General features: G+C 47.9%; 1 protein-coding gene across 1 annotated transcript in view; it reads right to left on the bottom strand.

Moving 5' to 3' along the window:
* The window catches only part of Duox1 (dual oxidase 1), a 30,422-nt gene extending 16,788 nt beyond the window's left edge, over positions 1 to 13,634 (bottom strand). The window contains exons 1-17 of the mRNA XM_027925986.2: positions 13,565 to 13,634; positions 11,449 to 11,532; positions 11,090 to 11,254; positions 10,058 to 10,245; positions 9,687 to 9,888; positions 9,372 to 9,538; positions 8,679 to 8,739; positions 8,404 to 8,500; positions 7,077 to 7,167; positions 5,924 to 6,026; positions 5,520 to 5,692; positions 4,149 to 4,324; positions 3,835 to 3,953; positions 3,081 to 3,218; positions 2,313 to 2,426; positions 1,377 to 1,576; positions 348 to 533 (exon numbers count right to left, since the gene is read on the bottom strand). Of these exons, the coding sequence (XP_027781787.1) occupies positions 348 to 533; positions 1,377 to 1,576; positions 2,313 to 2,426; positions 3,081 to 3,218; positions 3,835 to 3,953; positions 4,149 to 4,324; positions 5,520 to 5,692; positions 5,924 to 6,026; positions 7,077 to 7,167; positions 8,404 to 8,500; positions 8,679 to 8,739; positions 9,372 to 9,538; positions 9,687 to 9,888; positions 10,058 to 10,245; positions 11,090 to 11,254; positions 11,449 to 11,532; positions 13,565 to 13,622 (2,322 nt within the window). The 5' untranslated portion in view covers positions 13,623 to 13,634. The remainder of the gene's footprint in view (positions 1 to 347; positions 534 to 1,376; positions 1,577 to 2,312; positions 2,427 to 3,080; positions 3,219 to 3,834; positions 3,954 to 4,148; positions 4,325 to 5,519; positions 5,693 to 5,923; positions 6,027 to 7,076; positions 7,168 to 8,403; positions 8,501 to 8,678; positions 8,740 to 9,371; positions 9,539 to 9,686; positions 9,889 to 10,057; positions 10,246 to 11,089; positions 11,255 to 11,448; positions 11,533 to 13,564) is intronic.
* Between the last annotated feature and the right edge of the window lie 8,024 nt (positions 13,635 to 21,658).

The following is a 21,658-nucleotide window of genomic DNA, read 5'->3' as shown; positions in this document are numbered from 1 at the left end:
CAGAAGTTTGAAAGTTAGACATTAATACTCCTTAGAGCACCTTGGCAGCTGTGCTCCCTATGGATGAGTGAATCACAACTCTCAAGGGCCCACACTGCCTGTCTTGCTCTGCCTCATTCCTGGGCTTTGCCTCCCTGGAGTCTTACAGCTGAGGACAAGATTCCAGTGGTGGCAGGGACACCTCCTTGCAGTAAAGTCTGGTGACTTGCCCCAAATTTTAACAGTTGATTGTCATTTGAGAACTCAGAATTGCTGACTTCCCCTGGAGCTACACCATGACCTCGTGCAGGTAAGGATGCTACCACAAGTCCACAGTCACATGGACAGATCTGATCCCATGTACACACCTGGGAGAAAAGGTGCCTGAAAAAGGTCTCTAGGAGATGGCTCCGCTGCTCCCGTGTCACAGCTGCCCTCATCAGCTCCTGCTCCCGCAGCTCCCACTCCTGGAAGCTCAACCCATTCTCCTTCAGAGCTGCCCGGAGGTTTTCTACCAGCGCTTGCCGCTCTTCCTCTAGGTTAAACAGCAGCACCTATGGGACCAGCGGGTGAGAATAACCATTTGTTAAGGCCTCTTGAAGTTAGACATTTTACATGGATTATGTCAGAGGGACTACAGACATACCCTTACAAAAGAGATATCTCATATCTCTTTTTACAGAGGAGAATATGGGCTCAAGTGGCTTGCTTACAGGTGCAGAGTGAGTTCAAAAGCAATTGTACAGCCAGTACACACACCTCCCAGTGGCTCAGGAGCCTGAGGTAGGAGGATCAAGAGTTCAAAGCCAGCCTCAGCAACAGGGAGGCACTAAGCAACTCAGTGAGACCCTATCTCTAAATAAAATACAAAAAAGGGCTGGGGATGTGGCTCAGTGTTTGAGTGCCACTGGGTTCAATCCCTGGTACCAAAAAAAAAAAAAAAATGTACAAAGTCATTATTCCCTCAATTCCATGCTGAAGAAGTGAGGGGAAGACAGGGAGACCAGAGGATAGAGGGGACCATAAGCCAGGCAGAGTCACAGCCCATGTTCGGCCTCCAATTTAGCTTCCCTCCAAAATATCTACAAGTTCACTAGATCCTGAAATAAGGGAATAGGGAAGAAGGCTCAGCCTCTTCCAAGGATTCCCATCTAAGATCTGTGAGGGCATCCTTAGAAAAGGAGGAAGCTAACTGTGGCTGCAAGAGTGAGAAGAGTAAACCCCGTCATTCAGCAGGCGCAAAGCAGGATAAACGTGTTAGGTTCACCTGTTAGTTACTATAGCCTGGGACTAGAGGCTAGCAGCCCTACCTCCTGGCCCAGTGCTTCTTCCCCTCCATCTGACTGCTTCCTTTGCTATAGCTTTGGACAAGCAGGCAGGGGCCACCTGGGCCATACCAGGTCATACTCCTTGGGGATCTTGAGCAGCAGGGTACGACGACCACGGTTGTTGGACAGGATGAGGTTGACCTTCTGTGGAGGCCGAAGCTGGACTGTCCGGAGCACAGTGAGCCTGCCATCTAATACTCGAATCTGTCCAGGCTGTAAGTGCACAAGCACAGGCCGGCAGGGCTCCTTGCGGCCCTGCCATTCCAAAGCTGAGGGAGAGAGATGGGGCTGGGTCAGCTGGGTTTGGATCAGCTGGGTGCACCAGAGGCACATTGGGAGGAAGAAGGCCAGCTCAAGGCTGGTTAGAGCAAGGCCTCCACAGCTTCCTGTCCCCTTCCTGGGCACTGAGAGTCATCCCTTCCCCAACAGTACTACTGTGCCTCTAGCCCAGGAGGAGAATAGTGAATACCATTTCCTAGTGTTAACTATTTACTCAGCAGAGTACTTTACATGAACTATTTCATTTCATTACAAACCTTTAAGGTAGGTGTTATTATTATTTCTTTTAAGAAAAAATAGGCTGAGAGACATTAAAACATCTGCCTAAGGTCCAATAATCAGCCTATAGTGGTGGAACCAAGATTCTAATGCCAGTCTGACACCAGACCTTCATTAGTCACTGCTCTGTTGCCTATTATTCCAGTATGAGATGCCACAAAGCAGCAGTTCTCAGGGATTTGTGAGTCATAGTAACCTGTAAAATCTAGGCAGAGTCCTACACCTTTTTCATGAGTCTATCACATTCTCTTCACTGGGATCACTGGGAGGAGCTATGGAGGTTGGAGGACTGCAGGTCCTTTCACCTAATGCCACTGTAGTTTTCCCCATTTGATCTGGCCTAGCCTACAGCCCTAGAAGAGGGAGGCCTTTTCCTGGGATAGAGATGGGGACTGCAGTCCTGAGTCATGTCCTCCCCTCCACCATCCTGGCCAGCCCCAGACCTACCTTCCACACCTCCCACAAGCTTCTCTGACATGATGCTCTGGCGTTCCTGGCCTTGAAGCCTCTTGAAATTTCTCATCCTGAGCCGGGCAACAATCCAGGCGCTGAGCAGGCTCACTGGGAAGGTGGAGGTAATAGGTGTTCAGGGGAAGGTGAGGCTCTGGGAAGATGGAAGTGGTTCCCTTCCCATCTCCTTTCTTTAGCAAAACCTCATGCTTTCTCCACTCCTGAATCTACTGATCAATTGTTTCAAACTGTGCAGCTCTGTGGGAAGAACTGCTTTGCATCTTCTGGTAAGCTTTGGGTAGCTTCTAAGATTCCTGTCCAGCCTCCTTAGTTTCCTCCAGTGAGTCCTCAAGCCACAGGCTAGACCCACCATGCCAGACTGCTGGTCCACCCAGACATAGCCTTGCCAAAGACTAAGTCCCAAGCCCTTGCCCAGCAACTCCTTCTGTCCCAGCTCTGGTTCTGAAAGGAAGTTTACCTCTGACAGTTCTCCAGGGCCAGACTTCTGCAAACAACTTAGGGTTGTGAACTTCCCCAGGTTTCTGACCAAGTTGAGCCCTGGTGAGTTGCAGGGGTCATGGATCCCAGGAGAAAGGGAGGCAAATCTCCCTGGAGCCAACTTATCGGCAGCTTAGACACTCCTTGTGTCCCTTCCCCTAATATTTCCTTCACCTGCCCAGGGGGGTACTCTGTATGGTTTATTGTCACAGATAGAACCACCCTGAATCACTCCCTAGCCTCAAACTGCCCACTCATCACTTTTACCTAAGGGGAAGCAGCAGAGGGTTCCAATGGTGAGCCCAAAGCCAAATCCGCTGCCCTCAAAATAGTCCCGGATGATGAGGGGGACGCAAGCTGGCAGGCCCTCCGTGTTGAGCTGTCTTGGCTGTGGACAGGGGTCTCCTGGGGAGGCAGAGGGAGTCAGTCCTGGGTGTTGGGCCACAGGCTCTGACACAGGATCACTGAGAAAGGTAGGGTGGCAGAAAGGGAGCGAGGGTGTTCTGGGTAGCAGAGAAGAAGGGGCTGCTTAACCTGTCCATGGTAGCAAGGTTGTCACATTTGCCTACTTGAGTAACAAGTGGGGTAAAAAGTGAACCTCTATCTCTTCCTATGTGCTTGCTCGCTCTATCTCCTCTCTCTCATACACACACACACACACACACACACACACACACACAGATACACACACACAGCATTTCCCTCATCCTGTCATGGGCAGGAAATCCTCACAGCACTTGGCCTTCCTAATACTCCACTCAGCTCCAGCCCCTTCCCAAGTGAATGTGAGTCTCCTCACCAGGTCTCCATGGCATTCAGTTCTTCCTTCATTCAGATCCTTTCCTGAAGGAACCCACATATCTGTACATGGTAGCCCTGGCACCCGGAACCAAAGTTCCCAAGGGCAGAACTATAACTCACTACCTGCTTGGATCTGCTGCCCAGGCATACTATGTCAAGCCCACAGCCGAGGAGAGACAGGCTCCAGACCCAGCACCCCTCCAGCCCCTTGGGCACTCACCTGCAAGCCAGTAAAAGACATTGGGCTGCAGGGCACTGGGATCCACATTGGTGATGGCCACTAGAATGTCCCTTAGGGAAGTGTTTCTGATCTCTGCAATCTCTCTCTCAGAAAACAGCCTGAGGGTGGGAGAGGTGGAGAGCTGAGGTGATGGGAAAGAGATGCAGGCCCCAAGCCTAGTGACCTGAGGAGGAAAGAGACTCAGAGTGGCTGGGGAGGGGGTAATAGGAGGGTCTGGAATCAATGTGGGTTGCCTAAGGCCAGATAGAGGGTCTGGAGCCCAGTCCAAGGTAAGTCTGAGGTGAAGGCCTTACCCATTCCTGGTATTTTCAAACCAGTAGCGGTCTCCATCCCGTAGCCGCACAAACTGGTCAAGGATGATGGTGCTGAAGAGGGGTCCAGGGTCCCCATGACTCTCCAGGAGCCCCCCTGGCAGCAGCTCCAGCCGAGACAGGTCCTGGTTGTACAGGGCAGCTGTAGCCTCCAACACCTGGAACCAAATAGGGGCAGGAGTATGTGAGAGGACCGGGCACTCAGCCTTGGGCAAAGAAGTGGCTCCCAGGGATTAGCCCCAGGAATAATAATAATAAATGACAGTAACAATAACTCTCTCCTCCAAAGTGCTTATTATGCTCCAGGCACTGCTCTGAGTGCTTTGCATAAGTTAACTCATTTATGAGAAACTCACAGCTGCCTGTTGTATGAAATTGGTATAAAACAGAGAGTCAACCCCCTACATAATTTGTTCTTTAAAAGGTGTGAATGTTCAAAAGGCAAAATTAGAATGTACAAAGTTGAATGATAGAATGATGTCATAAAAGGTTTCTATTTTTTTGGAGCAAAAAAAAAGTTTTTTTAAAAAAATCAAATCCCTAACAGTATACTGCTTTTCAGGGACAGTCTTCAATAATATATCCTCGACATTTTATACCTGATTTTTTTCTTCAGTTCTTTTCTTCACAAGGTAAATAAGCACCTGTCCAGATAGTTCCAAGGAGACCCAGTGGGAGCCAAAGATTTGCTCCTTGGGGCATTCCAATCCAAGGTAAGTCTGAGGTGAAGGCCTTACCCATTCCTGGTATTTTCAAATTATATATCCATAGATATTATAAAGTTTGTGGGCGCCCTGAGCACATCAGTTCTTTATGGGCCTTCCAATTCTCTTCTTTCCAACAACTTTATTAATTAGTAAGCATAAAGTTCAGTAAAAGAGGCACTGTAGAAACACTGCTGTGCCAAGATAGTTAGGCAGCCAAAGCTGGTAGGTTGGCCCAGGCAACACCATTTGCCCAGGTGATAGCTCAGGGAGTGAGAGCTGACTCCCAAAAGGCAGCTGGGGTATGAGTACAGAAAAGCACAGCTTGTTTCTAAGTAAAGGACTTTCTATTCCCACTTGGGGGTTGTTGGGAAGAGAAAAGGAGATAATGTCTACTAAGTGCCTGGGATGCAGTATATGCTCAATAAACATTTGCTGGATCTGAGAATTCTGAGTCAAAAGCCAGTCAGTCCTGCTTCTCTGATAATCTCCATCCTGGTGTGTGAGATTGGGAAAAGTGACCTGGGAAAGCCGGTCCCTCTCACCAGGTGCTTATTTCTGATACCCTCATCTCACTACCCATTTCATATCTGGGAATGATGTGCCTTGGTCCTCCTATCCCACCCTCTGGGTCCTGACCCCTCCTCACAGTGCCATCGCTCTGGGAGAGTGCAGGGTTGATGTCCTTCCAATGGGAAATGGGAGGGAGGCCCAGTGCTGCCCTGGCCTTGGTGTAAGAGGGCAAGCCCAGATCCCGGCCCCTTTGCAGGCAGCTGGCCAGGTAGTCTGTGCGGGAAACCTTCAGTGGCCCAGGCCAGAAATCTGGGAATGAAAGACCAGAGGGTTAGAGGGAACTCAGGGCCAACCAATGTGGCCTGTAGCCCAGATGACTCCAGTCAACTCCAGGAGCACTTGAACCAAGCAGAGGGAGAGTCAGAAGCTCTCTCAGCAGTAACTGTGCTGCAGGCTCCCAGCTCTGGATCCCTCCCTTCCCCGCTCTAGAGATCCAGTCTAACTGAGATCCACAGCCTGTGGGGACAGCCGCAGGCTTACCTTGCACATCCTCAACTACCACATGGTCCTCTTTCTCAGCAATTTGGGAGGCCATGCCCAACAGCAGCGCGTCCACATCTTCAGCACTTTGTAGATTTGGGTTCTTTGGGGATGGGAGAATGGAATCAGATGTTAAAACAGCCAGGCTCCCTCCACCACAACTTTCATATCCTTGGGCCCATCCAGGCCTGTCATTAACTCCTAGTGGGACAACCCTTTCCTGCAGTCAATTCCCTACTCAGAGTGAGTGATGTTCCTATTCAAAGCCCATGTTGCTGGAGATAGGTCTCTACAAGCAGAAAGGATCACAAAACTCTACTTCTACCTCAGACTTAACTTTGTTTTACAAAGGCTCTACAACATCTAGGTCTTCATTCTTGCTCTGTTACTAATCAGCCATGTGACCTTGGGCAAGTCAAATGGATCTCTCCAAACTCAGTGTCCTCCCCTTAATAAAGAGACTTGGGTGAAAGGTGCAACTTAGTGGTAGAGTGCTTGCGTAGGATGCCCAAGTATCTAAGGCTCTAGCTTTTATCCTCAGCACCACACACACAATGGGGAGGGGGTGGCACTCAGATTAGGAAGACACTGAGGCTTCTTTCAATTTAGCTGCAGGACTGATTCTACACCTTTATCTTCTCTCCTTGGCTCTCCCGCCTTCCTCCTGCCTTTGTAAACACTCACACAAAATACCTGATTTTGCTTTAAATCAATGGTCAAAGCTCTTTACCCACTATCCTGGTTTGGATGGACAGATTTTCCCCCATAACTCTCAGAATCCCTTCTTCTTCCCAACTCCACACATACACACACATTCACTCACTTCCCAGGTTGTGTCTAAGTGGGAAGTTTCCTTAAGGGTCTGGTATGGCTGGAGTATTTTCAGACACCCAGATCTATCAAGGAAGAGGAAAAACTCTAGGAGACAGCAATAAATGTAGAATCACACCTGTGCTGCACAGTCTCTTACACAGCCCCAAGCTGAGGGTAGAGAATAGATTTTTGATCATGTCCCCCAGACTGCCTCCTTCACCTCAGCCCATCCCTGCTACCTGCTCCAGCCCTCCTGCCCTCCTTACCTGCACACTCTCAGACACAAACAGACACAACATACACACATGTACCCACCCATATATATGCCCCCAGCCCTAACCTTTCGATTCCAATAGCTGTTGCAGACACGAAGAGCTCTGGAGAAACTTGTGTTCTTATTGACAATCCTCTGGAAATAGCAGCTGGCATTTCTAAAATGAAATGAGCCAGGGAGTGGTGACTTGTGATACAAGATTCCAATGTCAGGCATTAGCTCTGGTCTCCAATACTATAGCTAGGGGACCCAGGCTTCCCTAAGGTAGTGACCATCTGACCTTGAAAGGTCATAGACAATCTGACTTTTGGAAGTTCCCTCCCCTCACATCAGACCACAAATCTAAAAATTAAGTAAGTCATAGGAAGTCTATACATTGGCTTGTTGGAGCATTGCCCATGAAACAAAGAAAAGGAGAGGAAAGAAATGCAGTCTGGTTGTACATTTTCAGTAGGGAAGCATCTTTTTAAAAAATATTTTCAATCTGAGGTTGATTGACTCCTTGGATGGGGAACCTGCCAATTTGGAGGGCTTAGAGTGTGTCTGCATGCAATTTTTTTTTTTTCCAGATGAGGTCCTCCTATGTTGCCAAAGAGTCTCAATCTCCCTAGTAACTGGAAACATAGGCACAAGCCACTGTACCCATATGTACACATTTCTATTTGTATTTTCATGTGTGGTGCTGGGGATTAAACCCAGGGCTTCTTGCACACTAGGCAAGTGCTTTACCACTGAGCTACATCCCCAGCCCTATATACACATTTTTAAAAGATTTTAAAATTGTTCTTTTGAAACTACTTATCTATGGATAATTCAATTGTCTATAATTTTTCGGCTTTCCTCAAGCATACTCAGATATTGTTCTAGAGTAAGAAAATATAAGCTATCAATTGTTTTAAATTAAAATTCAATTATTAAAAGTACAGTAAATTAACATGCTTCATTTAATATATATTTGCTTTAATATGTATTTTTATTTTAAATTTCCCTTTGCATTTATTTTGAAACCAATATTTTTCTTCAGATTGCACACATTTTTAAAGCTCTTTCCAAAAGCTTGTAAACCCATGTTCTGGCTTATAGCTAAAAATGTCTCCAGCATATTGCCAAGACCTCATGTTCAGATGGTGGGCCTTATGACAGACACCCTTTTGAGCCTCAGTTGCTCACATTTAGTTGGGAGACAGATATCTACACACCAATTGCAGGATAATGTATGTCAATATTCTTAAAAACAATGGTATAAGTTCATAAAATTATTTTCTTTCTCCTTTATATTCACCATTGCCTCCACTTCAGACTGAACACCCTGTCTTGAGGGCTACTGGGGGAGTTTTCCCAATGGATAACCTCACTCCTCCCAAAACACAAACATTTGAGCCCACTCCCTCACCTCATGTAGACACCAGGGGGCACCATGGTGGAGAAGAATTGCTCAGAAGCCACCACGAACTCTGGAGAGATGCTGGGGTCCAAAAAGGAGCGGTATCCTGAAGTAAGAGAAGAAGGAGGGACTAGAATTCGGTTTTTAAATGATTCACCATTCCAGCCCACAAAGAGAGAGAGAAAAAAAAAATATATATATATATATATATATATATATATATATATATATATACACACACACACATATATATATCCCATCATCCTCCCTTTGCATTCCCTCACCTGCATATTTCGGGGGCGTTTTCTGCAGGAAACTGGGCAGCCACTCATACAGAGCGATGTTCTGAGGGTCAGAAAGAGGAGATGGGCTGAGGTGAAGAGGGCAGTCTGGGGGACATGATCAAAAGTCCATCCTCTACCCTCAGCTTGGGGCTGTGTAAGAGACTGTGGGACCTGTGCAGCACAGGTGTGATTCTACATTCATTGCTCTCTCCTAGGTTTTTCCTCTTCCTTGGCAGATTTGGGTGCCTGAAAATACCCCAGCCATCCCCTCCCCCAAGGAGACTTCCCACTTAGACACACCCTGGGCAGTGTGTGGATATTGTGGACCTGGTGGGGCCACCAGAGAGCTGAGCCCAAGGAAAACAGGTGCAGAGCTGAAGACTCAGCAGGGGCAGTCCCTGGAGAGGCAACGCAAACAGGAGAAGTACCTGGCCTGTGCCCCACAAGGAACGAGAAATGGGGGTGGGAGAGTCGGTAAAAATAATCACAAGCAAAATCTCTCCTGTAAGTAGCACTGGGCCTCCTTATCATTGATAGGGGCTTTTACTAGACATTAGCTCCCAAAGAAGAGGAGCCTCCAGGAAAGCAGCATTTCTGGGTGTGGGTGGTCGCAGGGTGAAAAACTGTGCCAGGAAGCAGAATCTCCAGTGGACTTTCACGTGGGTGGGCAGCCGAATGAGAGGTTCTACTGACCTGGTAGGTGGCGATGACCTTCTTGCGTGCGTGCTGGAACAGCTCCTCGTCTCCCCAGTGCGGGTGCTCCTGGGCCAGCCTCTGCGCGCACAAATTGTGGTAGCGGAACCAGAGCAGGCCCAGCGCCTGCAGGAAGGGCTCCCGGTTCCCTCGCTGGGCTCCGAAGGCTGCAGATGTTGGCATGCACACCAGAAGATGAGCAGCTGCGCGACCGCGGGGAGCCCAAACACAAACCCCGGCGCACCCTCGCTCCCACCGACACGGGGCACCCTGACGCCTCCACTTCGCGCCCCTATGAGGCCTCCACAGCCTCACCATACAGTCCCTGATGTCCCCGCTGCCCGGTAGCGGGGTCGGGCGCGGTCCACATGAGCAGCGGGTCCTGCGAGTCCCGGGGGAAGGCGGGGTCGGGCCCTGACGCCAGCTGTCCTCCAGAAAAGCTCCTCAGAGCATCGCTCCAGGAGTGAGAGGAGCCATAAATGGCGCTGCCGTCCAGCCAGCCGGTCACCTGGTTGGTCTGCGGGGGCACGGGGTGGGCGAGCAGGGGTCAGGGAGCAGAGATGGGCAAGGAAAGACCTGCGGGTGGGGAGTGGGAGCCTCTCCCTGGCCCATCCTGCCAGGCTTGAACCCCAGGGAGCCACCTGCCCCAGGCCCAGCCTTCCAGTTGGCAGCCTGGCTGGCCTCACCAGGTCCCGGGGTTTGCTAGGGCTCTGCCCCGTCTCTGGGTCCCAGCGGCTCCTTTGGAAGGGTAGCACCACATCCCCTCGCTGGTTGGGGTCGAACACAGGGTCTCCAGGTGGGACGTGTATATTGAGGAATTCGGCGGGACAGCCAGGAGTTTCCACACTCACCAGGTCTGACAGCACGTGGTAACCTGCAGGAGGCAGTGCTAGAGTCAGCTGAGGGCCACTCTCTTTCTTGCTTCAGGTATCTAGTCCTTCTGCCTCTCTTCAAGCTTCAAGAGTCAGTAGTAGCCTTTATGGGCAAGTCCAAGCCTTGACCTTCTTGCATTCCCTTTCAATCCTTTGTCTCTCCAGACCTGCCTGTGCCTACACCTGATCTAAGATGTTGTCATTGTCGGTTTGGCCTTCTCCTTGGTAACTGGGAGGTGCTCACTGAGTGTGCCTAGGCAAAGAAGGTGTCAGCACCAGCTCCAACGTGCGCAGCTGGGAGCCTCCCTGGAGGGCCTGACAGCTTCTGAGGGAGGTTAGATGGGGGAGCTTGAAAGAGCAACCTGAATGGCCAGCAGGAGGCAGGCCTGCCACCTGACCCCTCCCCCACATCACTAAGGTCCTGCTGGCTAATACCTCTGTTAGCCCTCTCTGTTACAATGGGAACACTTTCCCGAGCCTGTCCTGTGAGCCACTGGGGCAACAGGGTTCCATGAAGAGTCCCTACCAAATGATTTTCATGCTCCTGCTTCCAGTTGCACCTCTATTCTATCAGCCCAATAAGGGAAGGATGTTCCTTTTCCCTCTGCCCACCCATCCTCTTCCTTCAGGGGACAGATTTATGCCTCCCCCCATCAGACTTCACCTCACATGGATCATCCCTCCCTCTGCCTTACTCTTACTCCATTGCCTCTTCCTCCATCTCTCACCCCCACTGTCAGACCCTCCCCTCTATCACTTCTATCCCCATCTCCTGACCCCTCCTCAGACACAGAGGTGTCCAGCTAACTCCCAGTGGCCTTCCTCCTGAGAGGCTGACTTCCTCACCAAAGAAGAGGCCCAGTACAGTTCGGTTTCGCAGAGAGGCCTGCCCTGCAGGGCCCCTCATGGCAGTGTTACTAAGGTCTCGGGGGTTGGGCAAGTGGGGTTCTCCCAAGGGCTGGTACACGCCATCTGCATAACTAGCTGGGACCAAACGCTGCAGCCGAGAGCCTGATGGAGGAGAGATAAGAACAAGGGTAAATTCTCAGGGAGCATACTTGACATCTCTCCTAAGCTTCCCTCCATACCATGGATCCTAAAACCTTAGAAATGGATGGCCTTTGCTGATACTTACCAGTTCTCACCCTATTCTAGTGAGTACCAGCCTGGCCCTGGGACACTGTCCCCACTTGGCTCTCACCTACCTTTGCTGCCCCATCTGTGTTCCACAAGGTTGTTGTACCATCCATCAAAACGCTGCACCTCCCACGCAATGGGTTTCTGGGCTCCTGGGTGAGAATGGAAGGAAGGGGATGGCTGGGCAAGTCAGTGTGTGAGAGGCCAGGCAGGCCTGCAGGGACTGGGTCCTGTGAATCTGGCACTCAGGACAGCAGAAGTTGGACCTACCCCAGAGGTGGGAGGTGGGCATAGAGGGAGAGACAAAGGCAAAGTCAGGCCAAACTCAAGCCCCATCTTTAAGTTGCTCAGTGGACAAGATACTACCACTAAAATAGAGTAGCTGGATGCAGTGCCTGCTGACAGGTGGCTTCAGAAAGGAAGAGAAGGCTAGAGAAGGACAGTGGCTATGTGGAAGAGGATGCAGGGGTCTCCCACTCCCTTCATGCTTCAGATCCTTGGTGATCATAGCAGGACAAAAAATATTCTCAGGCTGGAAGACACCATAGAGAACAATCATTTTGACTTCCTTAGAGCCCCCTCTGTTAAAATTAGAAACTTCCTTCAGATTGTCCTAGAGCCAGTGGGGCAACAAAATTCCAGAAGAGTCCCTACTAGATTATTTCCATGCTCCCACCTCTACTTTCACCCCTACCCACCCCCACTCCCATCAGCCCAATAGGGAGTCAGTTACACCTCATACCTGGGAAGGACAAGTCATTCTGTGACCCATCACTGGGCATGGACAGTCTAGAAAGGAGCCTGGCCCTTTCCAGCTCAGCAGAGCCCAAGGCAAGGGTGCAGTACTGCTCTACTGGTCTTTTTACCAGTTTCTTGGGTGGGACCTGAACTGGACTGGTCATGTAGATGACCTTGCCCTTTTCCCCTTCTGGGACTTTTTGTTCTGCATAAAATTCCTGCTCTTGATGCCATAATACTTTCCAAAAAGTAGGGTCTAGGAAGGAGCACTCAGCTACTGGGGGCAGAGCAAAGGGAAGGGGAGAAAAGGGAGGGTCCAGAATCAGGTGTGGGATGGAGATCTTTCTGGTCAGTAAACCAGACCATTTATCATCCCAGAAAACAGAATAAAGGCCTGTCATCAGCCAGAGAAGACAAATTCCTCTGATTATCCTCAGACCAAGGACAGGATCTCTAAGCCACCCTCCTGCCCACGTGTGTGCCTCCTCCGCCACCCACCACAGCACACTCACTTACCAGGGGATCAGGGAAGGAAAATGACTGAGGCTCTGATGTTTGAGCAAAGGACACAGGGGCAGGGACGAGGACAGCCACACACATGTGATCTCTAAAATAAGATGAACTGGTGGTAGAACATCCTTTAGGGAAGCATACAGGGTGAGTGTTTCTTAGAGATAAGAGGCAAAAGATAAGGAGAAAAGGAAACCCCAAAGCCAAGGAAAGGAGACGGCTGGAATGAAGGTGAATATGACTAGCTCTGGCAAGGAAGAAACTTCAGGGGACATGTCATCATCTTGTCACCTCCAGCCGGCACAGATCATTCCACAAATTTTCTCCAATTCCTATATTTGCATTTCCCATCCCTAATGATCATATTTGCTCCTTTTAATCTAACCTGTGGCACCCTAAGCCCACTTCCCTCCTCACACACCCAGACTACAGAGAGTAGCCTCAGATTGTAGTAAGAAACTGTCCAAGGCTGAAGATTACAAGATTCAAATCTTCTGGGTCATATTGGTTTTGGTTTTAAATATTGTTTGAAAACACTAGTAACTCCCCTTCAGTTTGGGGCCTAATATGATCCCAAGACCCTTTATTGTCTTGTATCAATCAATCTTTTCCTATTTTGAATCAGAGACCCTTAGTTTATGAAAAAAGAGAGAAGATAGAGGAGGGAGAAAAGGCCCCAAAACTGGAAGAAATGAAATAGAAAGTCCTGACACATCAGCTCCCTAATTCTGTATATTTGGTAATAATTTTCATTCCATTATCCATCAATTTATTCAACAGCTAGAAACGAGCACCTACCTACCATGTACAGGACATTGTATCAATAGGGCCTAAAGATATAGACATGATCACTACATAGCTGCTATCCTTGGGGGAGCCCAGAGGATGCTGGGTTCCTCTGCTCACAACCTTGACTCTACTCCAATCTGTACTTACCCACGGGGGTCCATGGCCCAATCAAGAGGGTCCATGCAAGAGCCAGGTAGAAGCCCATGATAATAGAAATTCAGCTGTTAGAATACCTCAAAATGGAGACCCTAGAAAAAGAAAGGACAAAGAGAATGAGCCCAACTGTTCAGAGAATCAAGCCAAGGCTGCTCAGGCCCCTGTGAATCTAGAACAGGTAACAAAGAACAAGAGACTAATTTGCTCCCGAGATCCTGTCCTTCATTCAACAAATACTCATGAGCACCCACTATGTACCAGAAACTGACCCAGGCACTGGAGAATACGTGAAGAACAAAATAAAACTCTGCCTTCATGGACTTTAACTTCTGCTTAGTTGGAAAACCTTGCTTTGACCCAGCTGCCTACAGAGTGTGTGTTCCTTGGACAGAGCCTTGCTTGGGGGCTGAGAGACTGAGCTGAGGTCTCAGTGCTGCTACATGGGCTTCTGAACAAGCCACTTACCTGACTTGATCCCTGTTTTCTTCTTTCAGTTATGGGAATAAATATACCTGAACTATTTACTTCCAGCATGGTTGCCAAAATCAAATGTGAGATTAAGGTTGAATTCAAAGCAAGAAAAATGACAGGTGTTATGCAAATGTGATATAGAGTAGGCTGGATCTTGGCTCCTCTACGAAGCCTGAAGAGGGGTACAGTGCCAGGTGCTCATGTTTCAGGGTTGGCTTTCTGCTCTCCCCCTGCAGGCCAACAAACCACCCAGGGACAACAGGGAAACAGAGGTAGCAAGGGACTCAAGCTGAGACTCCTGAGTGGCACAAGGAATGCCTAAGGCCAGTGAGAGCCTCCTAAAGGCAACCTGGAGATTGAAAGGGAGGAGGTAGGGGCTCAGGGAAAGCCCCTTCTACAACCAAACCTCAGTAGGACAGGTCATCTAGTCAGAAGAAAGAACCCAGGAAGCAACCTCATCCCCACTCCCATATCCTACAAATAGAAGAAACCTAGGCCCTGCCACAATGTAAAGGCTCAGTATTCCATCCATTCCATCTTGCAGAGTCTTCCAGAGCTGGCCTTTGATAATATATAAAGAGCTGGGCTCAGGATAGTTGGAACTGTATGGCTAGATATGCTAAGGTCACCACACTGGTCCTTCCCTAATCCAAATTGTCCTACTCCTTCCCTTCTACCATCATGTTTTCAGGCTCCTGGGCACTAAAGACTAATGTACCACTCAATCCCAAAGGGCATGCAGTAAGTTTTCAGGCCAGGGTGTGAGGACATCCTGGAGAGAAGGGCAGGCATGCTTAAAAACTATTCTTTGTGGGTGGGTAGCCCTTAAAGATTTACACAGCAACGTGGGTGCAGCAGCTTCCCAGTAGTGGGTCAGAGCAGTTAAGCCTCAGGCGGTGGCATAATCAGGGAGAGAACACAGGCCTGCCTGGTTCTTATCCCACATGGCCACTCTTCCTAGAGTGGTAACCCTGGTGGCCCTGGGATCAGAGGAAGATGAGCTAAGGTTATAGGGATTCCAAACTAGTCCCAAGAGAGGGGCTTGGGGGAAAGCTGGACCCTCAGAGCCCAAAGTTCCCTCCCTGGTATGATGTGCTGGTGCCAGGAAGGAGATTCTCAAAGCTCAAGCAAACTAGGCCACCCAACATTCCAAGGTCCGGAAGAACCCTGTCTCTCAAAACTCTGGTGGCGCAGAGGACAAGGCCTAACAGGGTCCATTTTCGCATTAGGATAAGATTGGAAGGCGCAGTGAGGCAAGAATTCCCTTTCCCTCAAAAACATAGCAAGATGGGGCTCCCTCCCTCTACGCCCTGCCCTTGGAGTTCCCTCCCTCGGAGCCACCGGGCGGCGGGCTGGAGAAGTCCTCCTGGATCTGACCTTGGCCTTGTCGTACCCGACCCTTGGACTGTGGATTGGCTCCGTCCTGGCTCCCAGCTGGGCCAGCGAAACGCGCTCTCGACTGGCTGCCTCTCCGGCTCTGAGCTGGGGCGGGCGGGGCTGGGGGGTGAAGAGGGGACGCGTCCTGGCGCTGGGGCGGGGCGGGGCGAAGTGGGGCGGGATAGAAGCCAGCGAGCCGGGACCCGCCAAAGTGCTCTGCCGGGACACGGGCGCTCGAGGTGAGAAAGCGTGGGTTCGCTGGGCTCAGGTGGGGGATGTCCTGTTGGTGCCCAGGGCTCGATTAGTGTGGCCCTGAGGGCGGAAAAGGGCAAGTCTGCCTCTACGATTCGGATGGGGCTGAGGGTGGAAGACCGAGAGGGTGCGGGGCGGGCGGTGGCTGAGCCCCTACCTCCTCCCTTCCAATCTCCAGTTGCCTTTAGGAGGCTCTCACTGGCCCCAGATTCTTTCCACACCGTCGGGTCTGGGTATCAGCCAATGCCCATCCACAGATCAGGTCAAGCGTTAAAAGGAAAGCACGACCCAGGCTAAAACTCTCTAAGTTTCTGCTACAACACCTTGCCCCATAGTTTGGGGTGTGATCTCTGGGGGGGTCTTACTGGGTGCGAGCCGCATCCCATCAGAGCCAGAACTGCATCTGTAGGTTTGCGGAGATGCTGCCCTGGGTGCCTGGGATGGGGACAGGGAAGTGGTAGAGAAGGAGGGGTTGTAGGGATGGCTGCGGAGGGGACATACCCTGGGAGAGCACAGTCCTAGCGCGCCGGTCCCTCCCCCTCGAGGCCGGGTGGGAGGCAACAATGCAAAGCCTCGGGCGCGGTCTGAGAAGTTTGGGAATGACTTGAGGTAGAGGGCGGGGAAACACCCGGTGGTTTGTCCGGCCACAACTTGGTCTTTAATTGAGTTAGGAAAGGAGTGGGGGCTGGAGGACAGTCATGCGGGAGAAAGGCGCTTTTGGTGACAGAACGTCTGGATCAGGTTTCTCCCTACTCTTACCCCCGGGAGCATAGCCTGTGAGGTTCCACAGGAAGAGGTGAGCGACACGCAATGCCACGCACGCGCTATTTGGAAGAGGAGAAGGCAGGGAACCGTGGTCGGAGAGTGGGTGGGAAGTATGTGGCAGCTGAGGTCTATGCAGTCCGGGTGGGTTCAGAGGTCTTGAAGTGCTGCTCCCTCACCCTCCCCTAGGGGCGCAATTCTCGAGTCCACCCAAACCAAATTCACATTAAGTGGGGTTGTTTTTATTTTTTAATTTTTTAAAATGTGGTGCTGAGGATTGAATCCAGTGCTTCACACGTGCTAGGCAAGCGCTCTACCACTGAGGCACAACTCATCCCTCAAGTGGGGGTTCTTAAAGGAGAAAGTCTGCTAAGAAATTAAGGCAAGGAAAACCTCACAGGATCACGAAAGTCACAAAGTTTACAGATACTGAATCACTGTCCTCTCTAAACTGGAGTCTGGGTAGGTTGGGTGCATGATTCCCCATCCCTGAGTTTCTTAACACATCAGCCTTTTCTGGGGAATCTTCCCAATCCACTTTTCAGATCTTGTTCTATTTCTCCACCTAATGTCTCCTTTAGTGCAACAACAACAACACCACACACACACACACACACACACACACACCTTTCTTCAGAGAAAAGACAGGACAGGAACTCCTGACAGGTCCCCTTAGCCAGCCAGAGCTGGTGTCTGTCTCAACCAGAGACATAAATCATCACATTCCAGGAGCTATGCATTGCCAATCAGGTCTCTTGGCAACTTCAGGCATGTCATTCACTCCTCCTTTTTAGGGGATTAGTAGTTCTTACTCTATGGATTCCCAGCAGGGGCAAGACTTCAGGAAGAAGTCCCATCAAACTCCAAGAAAGGTCACAGAGCAGTAACAGAGCACATGACTTTGAATGATGAAAACTGGAGCAGACTAGACTGATTTTCTTCATGACTGTAACTTTATCTTGTACCCACCCGTCATACACAGACCAAAACCCCACTTCACCCTGTGGTAGGTAAGGACTGGATAACTGCATCTGCAATACAGCTGAGCATGAGGAAAGACTTTAGTACCTAAGGGGAGTACAGGAAAAGAGAATGGTGCCTCTCTCATGCAAAGTGCACTAATTGGCCCATCCAAAAGTGAGAAAGTATCCCAATTTTATCACAGGGACCACTAATGGAATAACATAGAAGTCTGTGTTACTGAACATGTCAGTGTTTGGGTGCCTCCTTCTTGTGTCTGTGTCTCTATTTATGTAAAGGTGTAGGTGTGTGTTTGACTGTATCTTATGTCTGCTTATTTATATCAATACACACTATGGCTATATAGCAATCATGGTGGCGAGCTAGGGGAGAAGTGGGAGATTTTGCCAGAATAGAATCAATTCTATTGGCAGACTCTACTTGTCAGTCAGGGAGAAAGATGGTCCCAAGGGAATCTCAAACTTTGTAAGAAAAGCAGGATTTCTGGGTGTAGAGACTTCTCATTTCAGTCCTACCTCTTCACATAGGAGCCCTGTTAACTTAATAAAGAAACTCAAATTAGGATTGGAGTCATGAAATCTTAACTTTAAACTGAGCTATCTAAATTAAGGAAGACCAGAACCAGAAGAGATTAAGCAAGACAAATTTTATTCACCAACTGTCTTTTTGCTTTAGTCATCTTTAATAGGTATTTTGGAGAACTGGAAATAAATTAACAATGCCTTTCTGTACTTTAGGTATAGAAAACCTTTTGTTATTGTTTCTTTGAAGCATCATGTTAAGAGAGATGAGCCATTCTTGTAAAATATTTATAACATCTCATTAAAATAAATGCAGGAATAATACTAATAAGCACCCCTGACCAAAATGCATTATATTATTTATTATTTGCTTATATTGCAAATATTTGTTTTTGACCTTCCAATATATAACATGAATTCCTTGCTGTCAATAACCTTGTTTTATCTGCCTATCTTGTTAACCAAGATATTCTACATTTTATAGCCCTTCCTCCTATATCCTTTCATAAAAAATATAATGTTTTCATCTAGGTGATATAAATAAAAAATTCTCAGACCCATAAACATCTCCTTCAAAATAAAGGTTCCTATCACATATTTCACAAAACAACTTAATCCACAAATTCTTAATCACTCATCTTCAGCTAGTATCTTTCAGATTCAATTAAACATGAACACTTACGCTTGGGTCTTCACTAGTTTGGGAGATGCCAACTATTGGAAGAGATTTTGTGAAAAATTTTTGAAATCACTAAAAATTGAGAGTTAGTGAAATCCCTTCTTGCCAGCCCTTAGTTCTGCATTGGTGATAATGTGGACTGAGTATAGTGTAATGACAGAGCATAGCTCCCCCTTGTGTAAGAAACCAGAAGAGGTCTGTGAGAAGAACTCATTCATATTCATTCTTTTGATCCAGAGCCTGATTAGTATATGCTACATGCAGGAAAGATGCAAAGATGGAAAGATTAAGTCCCTGCCCTCAAGGAAATTGAGTCTAATGGGGAGACATTATTCAAACAATTAGGGTACACTGTAATTATTGTGATCATGGAGATAGGCTCAAAATGCACTCAGAATGTTAGAATAGGGAACATCCACATAGGCCCAGTGGCATCAGAGGAAACTTCACAGAAGAGATAAAACAAGCTGAGACTTGACATGTGCCAGGTGTTTGCCAAGGGAGTGAGAGCATTCTGGGCAGAGGAAATAGCATATACAAAGGCAAGAAGCTTGAAAGAGAATGTCAGATCCGGGGAGAGGTGAACAGTTCAAAGTGGCTATAGAATAAGTCGGGCAAAGAATGGAAATGGAGATAAGATGGGTGTGGATTTGTGGGGGGTGACAACCAGATCACAGGGTACTTTCTATTGGACAGTGAGAAGATTAGAATTTACCCAGAGAAGAGAAGAAAAATAATTATTATATTTATTTATTGGAAAAAAATATTCTGGTACCAGGGAGAGGACATGACTAAATTAGGACAGAGGCAGTAGGGAAGGAAATATGTGGATGTTTCAGGAACTATTTAGAAAGTAAGATAGTCCTGGTTCTAGCTTATTTGATTAATGAATGGTGATGCTGCCAAAGAAAATGAGTAACACTCAGGTAGACATGGTGCCTTCCATTTGGGACCTGTTAAATTTGAGGCAGCAAAGAAACATCCAAGTGAAAATACCCAAGAGGACCAAGACAGAATCCTGGGGAGCATAAACATTTAATAGGGAGGAAGAACTAGCAGAGGAGCCAAGAGGGATGGCCAAAGACAGGAGGCCAAGGAGTACATGGTGTCATAGAGATCCAAGGAGTAAAAGTATGAAGAAAGAGAATGTGTTCTGCAGAGTCAAATACCACAGAAAGTTCAAGAAGGATAAAAAGTGAGAATTTCCCTTTGAGTTTATCACTTAGTAACTTAATGGAAAAGGCAAGGATGATAAAAACATTGAAATAGGTTGAAGAGCTAAGGCAGTGGATATACCACCATATACCATTCTTTCAAAAAGCCTGCTGTGAAAGGAATAACAGTAGCTTGAGGGAACCCAGAAGCACAAGAGAGAAGGTTTCTTTGTCGTTGTTGTTGTTTTCTTAAAATGGAAGAAATTTGAGCATATCTTTGAAAGAAGTAGCTGGCAGAGATAAAAAATTAGAAAGTTATGAAGGGGAGAGGGAATAATTGATGATCAAGGTGGTGGAGAAAGCAAGCAGGAGTGGGGAGAGCCCAGAAGGGTGGATTTGCAGCAATGGAGAGAAAAGTAACACCTACTCCTGTGGGATGGGAGAGTTGAACATTTAAGAAAAAAGCAAAAACTTTATGTTAAGACTGAGACTCAGAGCTTGTATGACTTGCTCAAAAGATAGGATTAAATGTTAAAGCTGGGGCTGGGGTTGTAGCTCAGTGGTAGAGTGTTTGCCTAGCAAATGTGGGTTTGATCCTCAGCACCACATAAAAATAAATAAAATACAGTTTTTTCTTTCTTTCTTCTTCTTCTTCTTCTTCTTTTTTTTTTTTTTTTTTTTTTTTTAGGTTAAAGCTGTCTGTCCCTCATTTTTTCCTGGACAACATACAATCCCCTCAGACTGCACAAGGAGGTAACCAGCTTAGGAAAGGGGTAGGTTGAGAGCTGGAGTGTATTTATTGTAAGAGAATCCCAACAGTACAACTAGAAGGAATCTGAAGTTCATCATATCCAGTTGCAGATGAGAAACCTTCAGACTAGCGAGATCATCCCCTGCCTACTGTTAAGCTATTAGTGAGTAAAGAACTGAAACTGAACTCTGAAATAATTCCAGTCCAGGATTCTTTCCAAGAAAAATTGGAGAAAGAGATAAAGGGAGTAATAAAAATGTCCTAATCCAGAAGTTTATTTGTTATCAACACTAATCTTAACACTTTACATACACAATCTTGTTCTCATAATGACCCTGTGAAGTATATGTTATTATCTCCATTTTTCAGCAAAACCAGATCTCTGTAGAGGTCAAGAAGTTGCAAGACGCAGAGGCAGAGGCAGAATTCAAACTGTTTGAAGCTGCTTGACTCCAATGCTTATTCTTTTCACCATATCACTAAATAAGATAGTGCATGGCAGACTAAGTTACAGAGTCTCCTGAGCAAATTGAGACCGCAATACAGATCACAGCAAAGTGAGCAGAAGTTGGATTTATAATTCTAAGATGTTCCACACACACACACATTTTGACATCTCTGAAATTGATGATGGTCTTACCAACCATGGCAATCATGGTTTAATTGGCAGTACTTTTTTTTTCTTTTTTTGTGGTACATAAACTATTAATGTATCTTGCATCCAGTTCTGTCTGAGACCTAAACACATTAGGCTCAGGTGCCATTTCCCCAATATCCTTAAAGAGACAATCTGGAGTTAAACAAGTTCTGAGATCAGGGAACAGGCAGAGAAATCCAAAGCCAGATCTTGAGCTGAAATGGCCTGGGAATTTGAATTGAAGAGAAGGCTCAATGTTGATGACAAATGGAATAGAAGGACATGTGGGCCCAGCACTGTGCCTGGTAGAGCACAGATGCCCTTTTGGTGCTTATTCAGGTGGACTCAAGCTCAATTGTTCTGGAGTCACCACAACAGGAGCCAGGATGCTTGAGAAAGCTGGATAGAATGATGTGGACAGTGCAAGGTCTGAGAATCAGTCCTTTGCTATACATGTAGCAGAACTGTTTGGCCTTTGTTCCTTTGGGGTCCAAAGCAAA

The sequence above is a fragment of the Marmota flaviventris genome, chromosome 2 (genome assembly GCF_047511675.1).
Source record: "Marmota flaviventris isolate mMarFla1 chromosome 2, mMarFla1.hap1, whole genome shotgun sequence".
Lineage (NCBI taxonomy): Eukaryota > Metazoa > Chordata > Mammalia > Rodentia > Sciuridae > Marmota > Marmota flaviventris.
The sequence above is the reverse complement of the archived record's forward strand: the minus strand, read 5'-3'. Positions and strand labels throughout refer to the sequence as shown.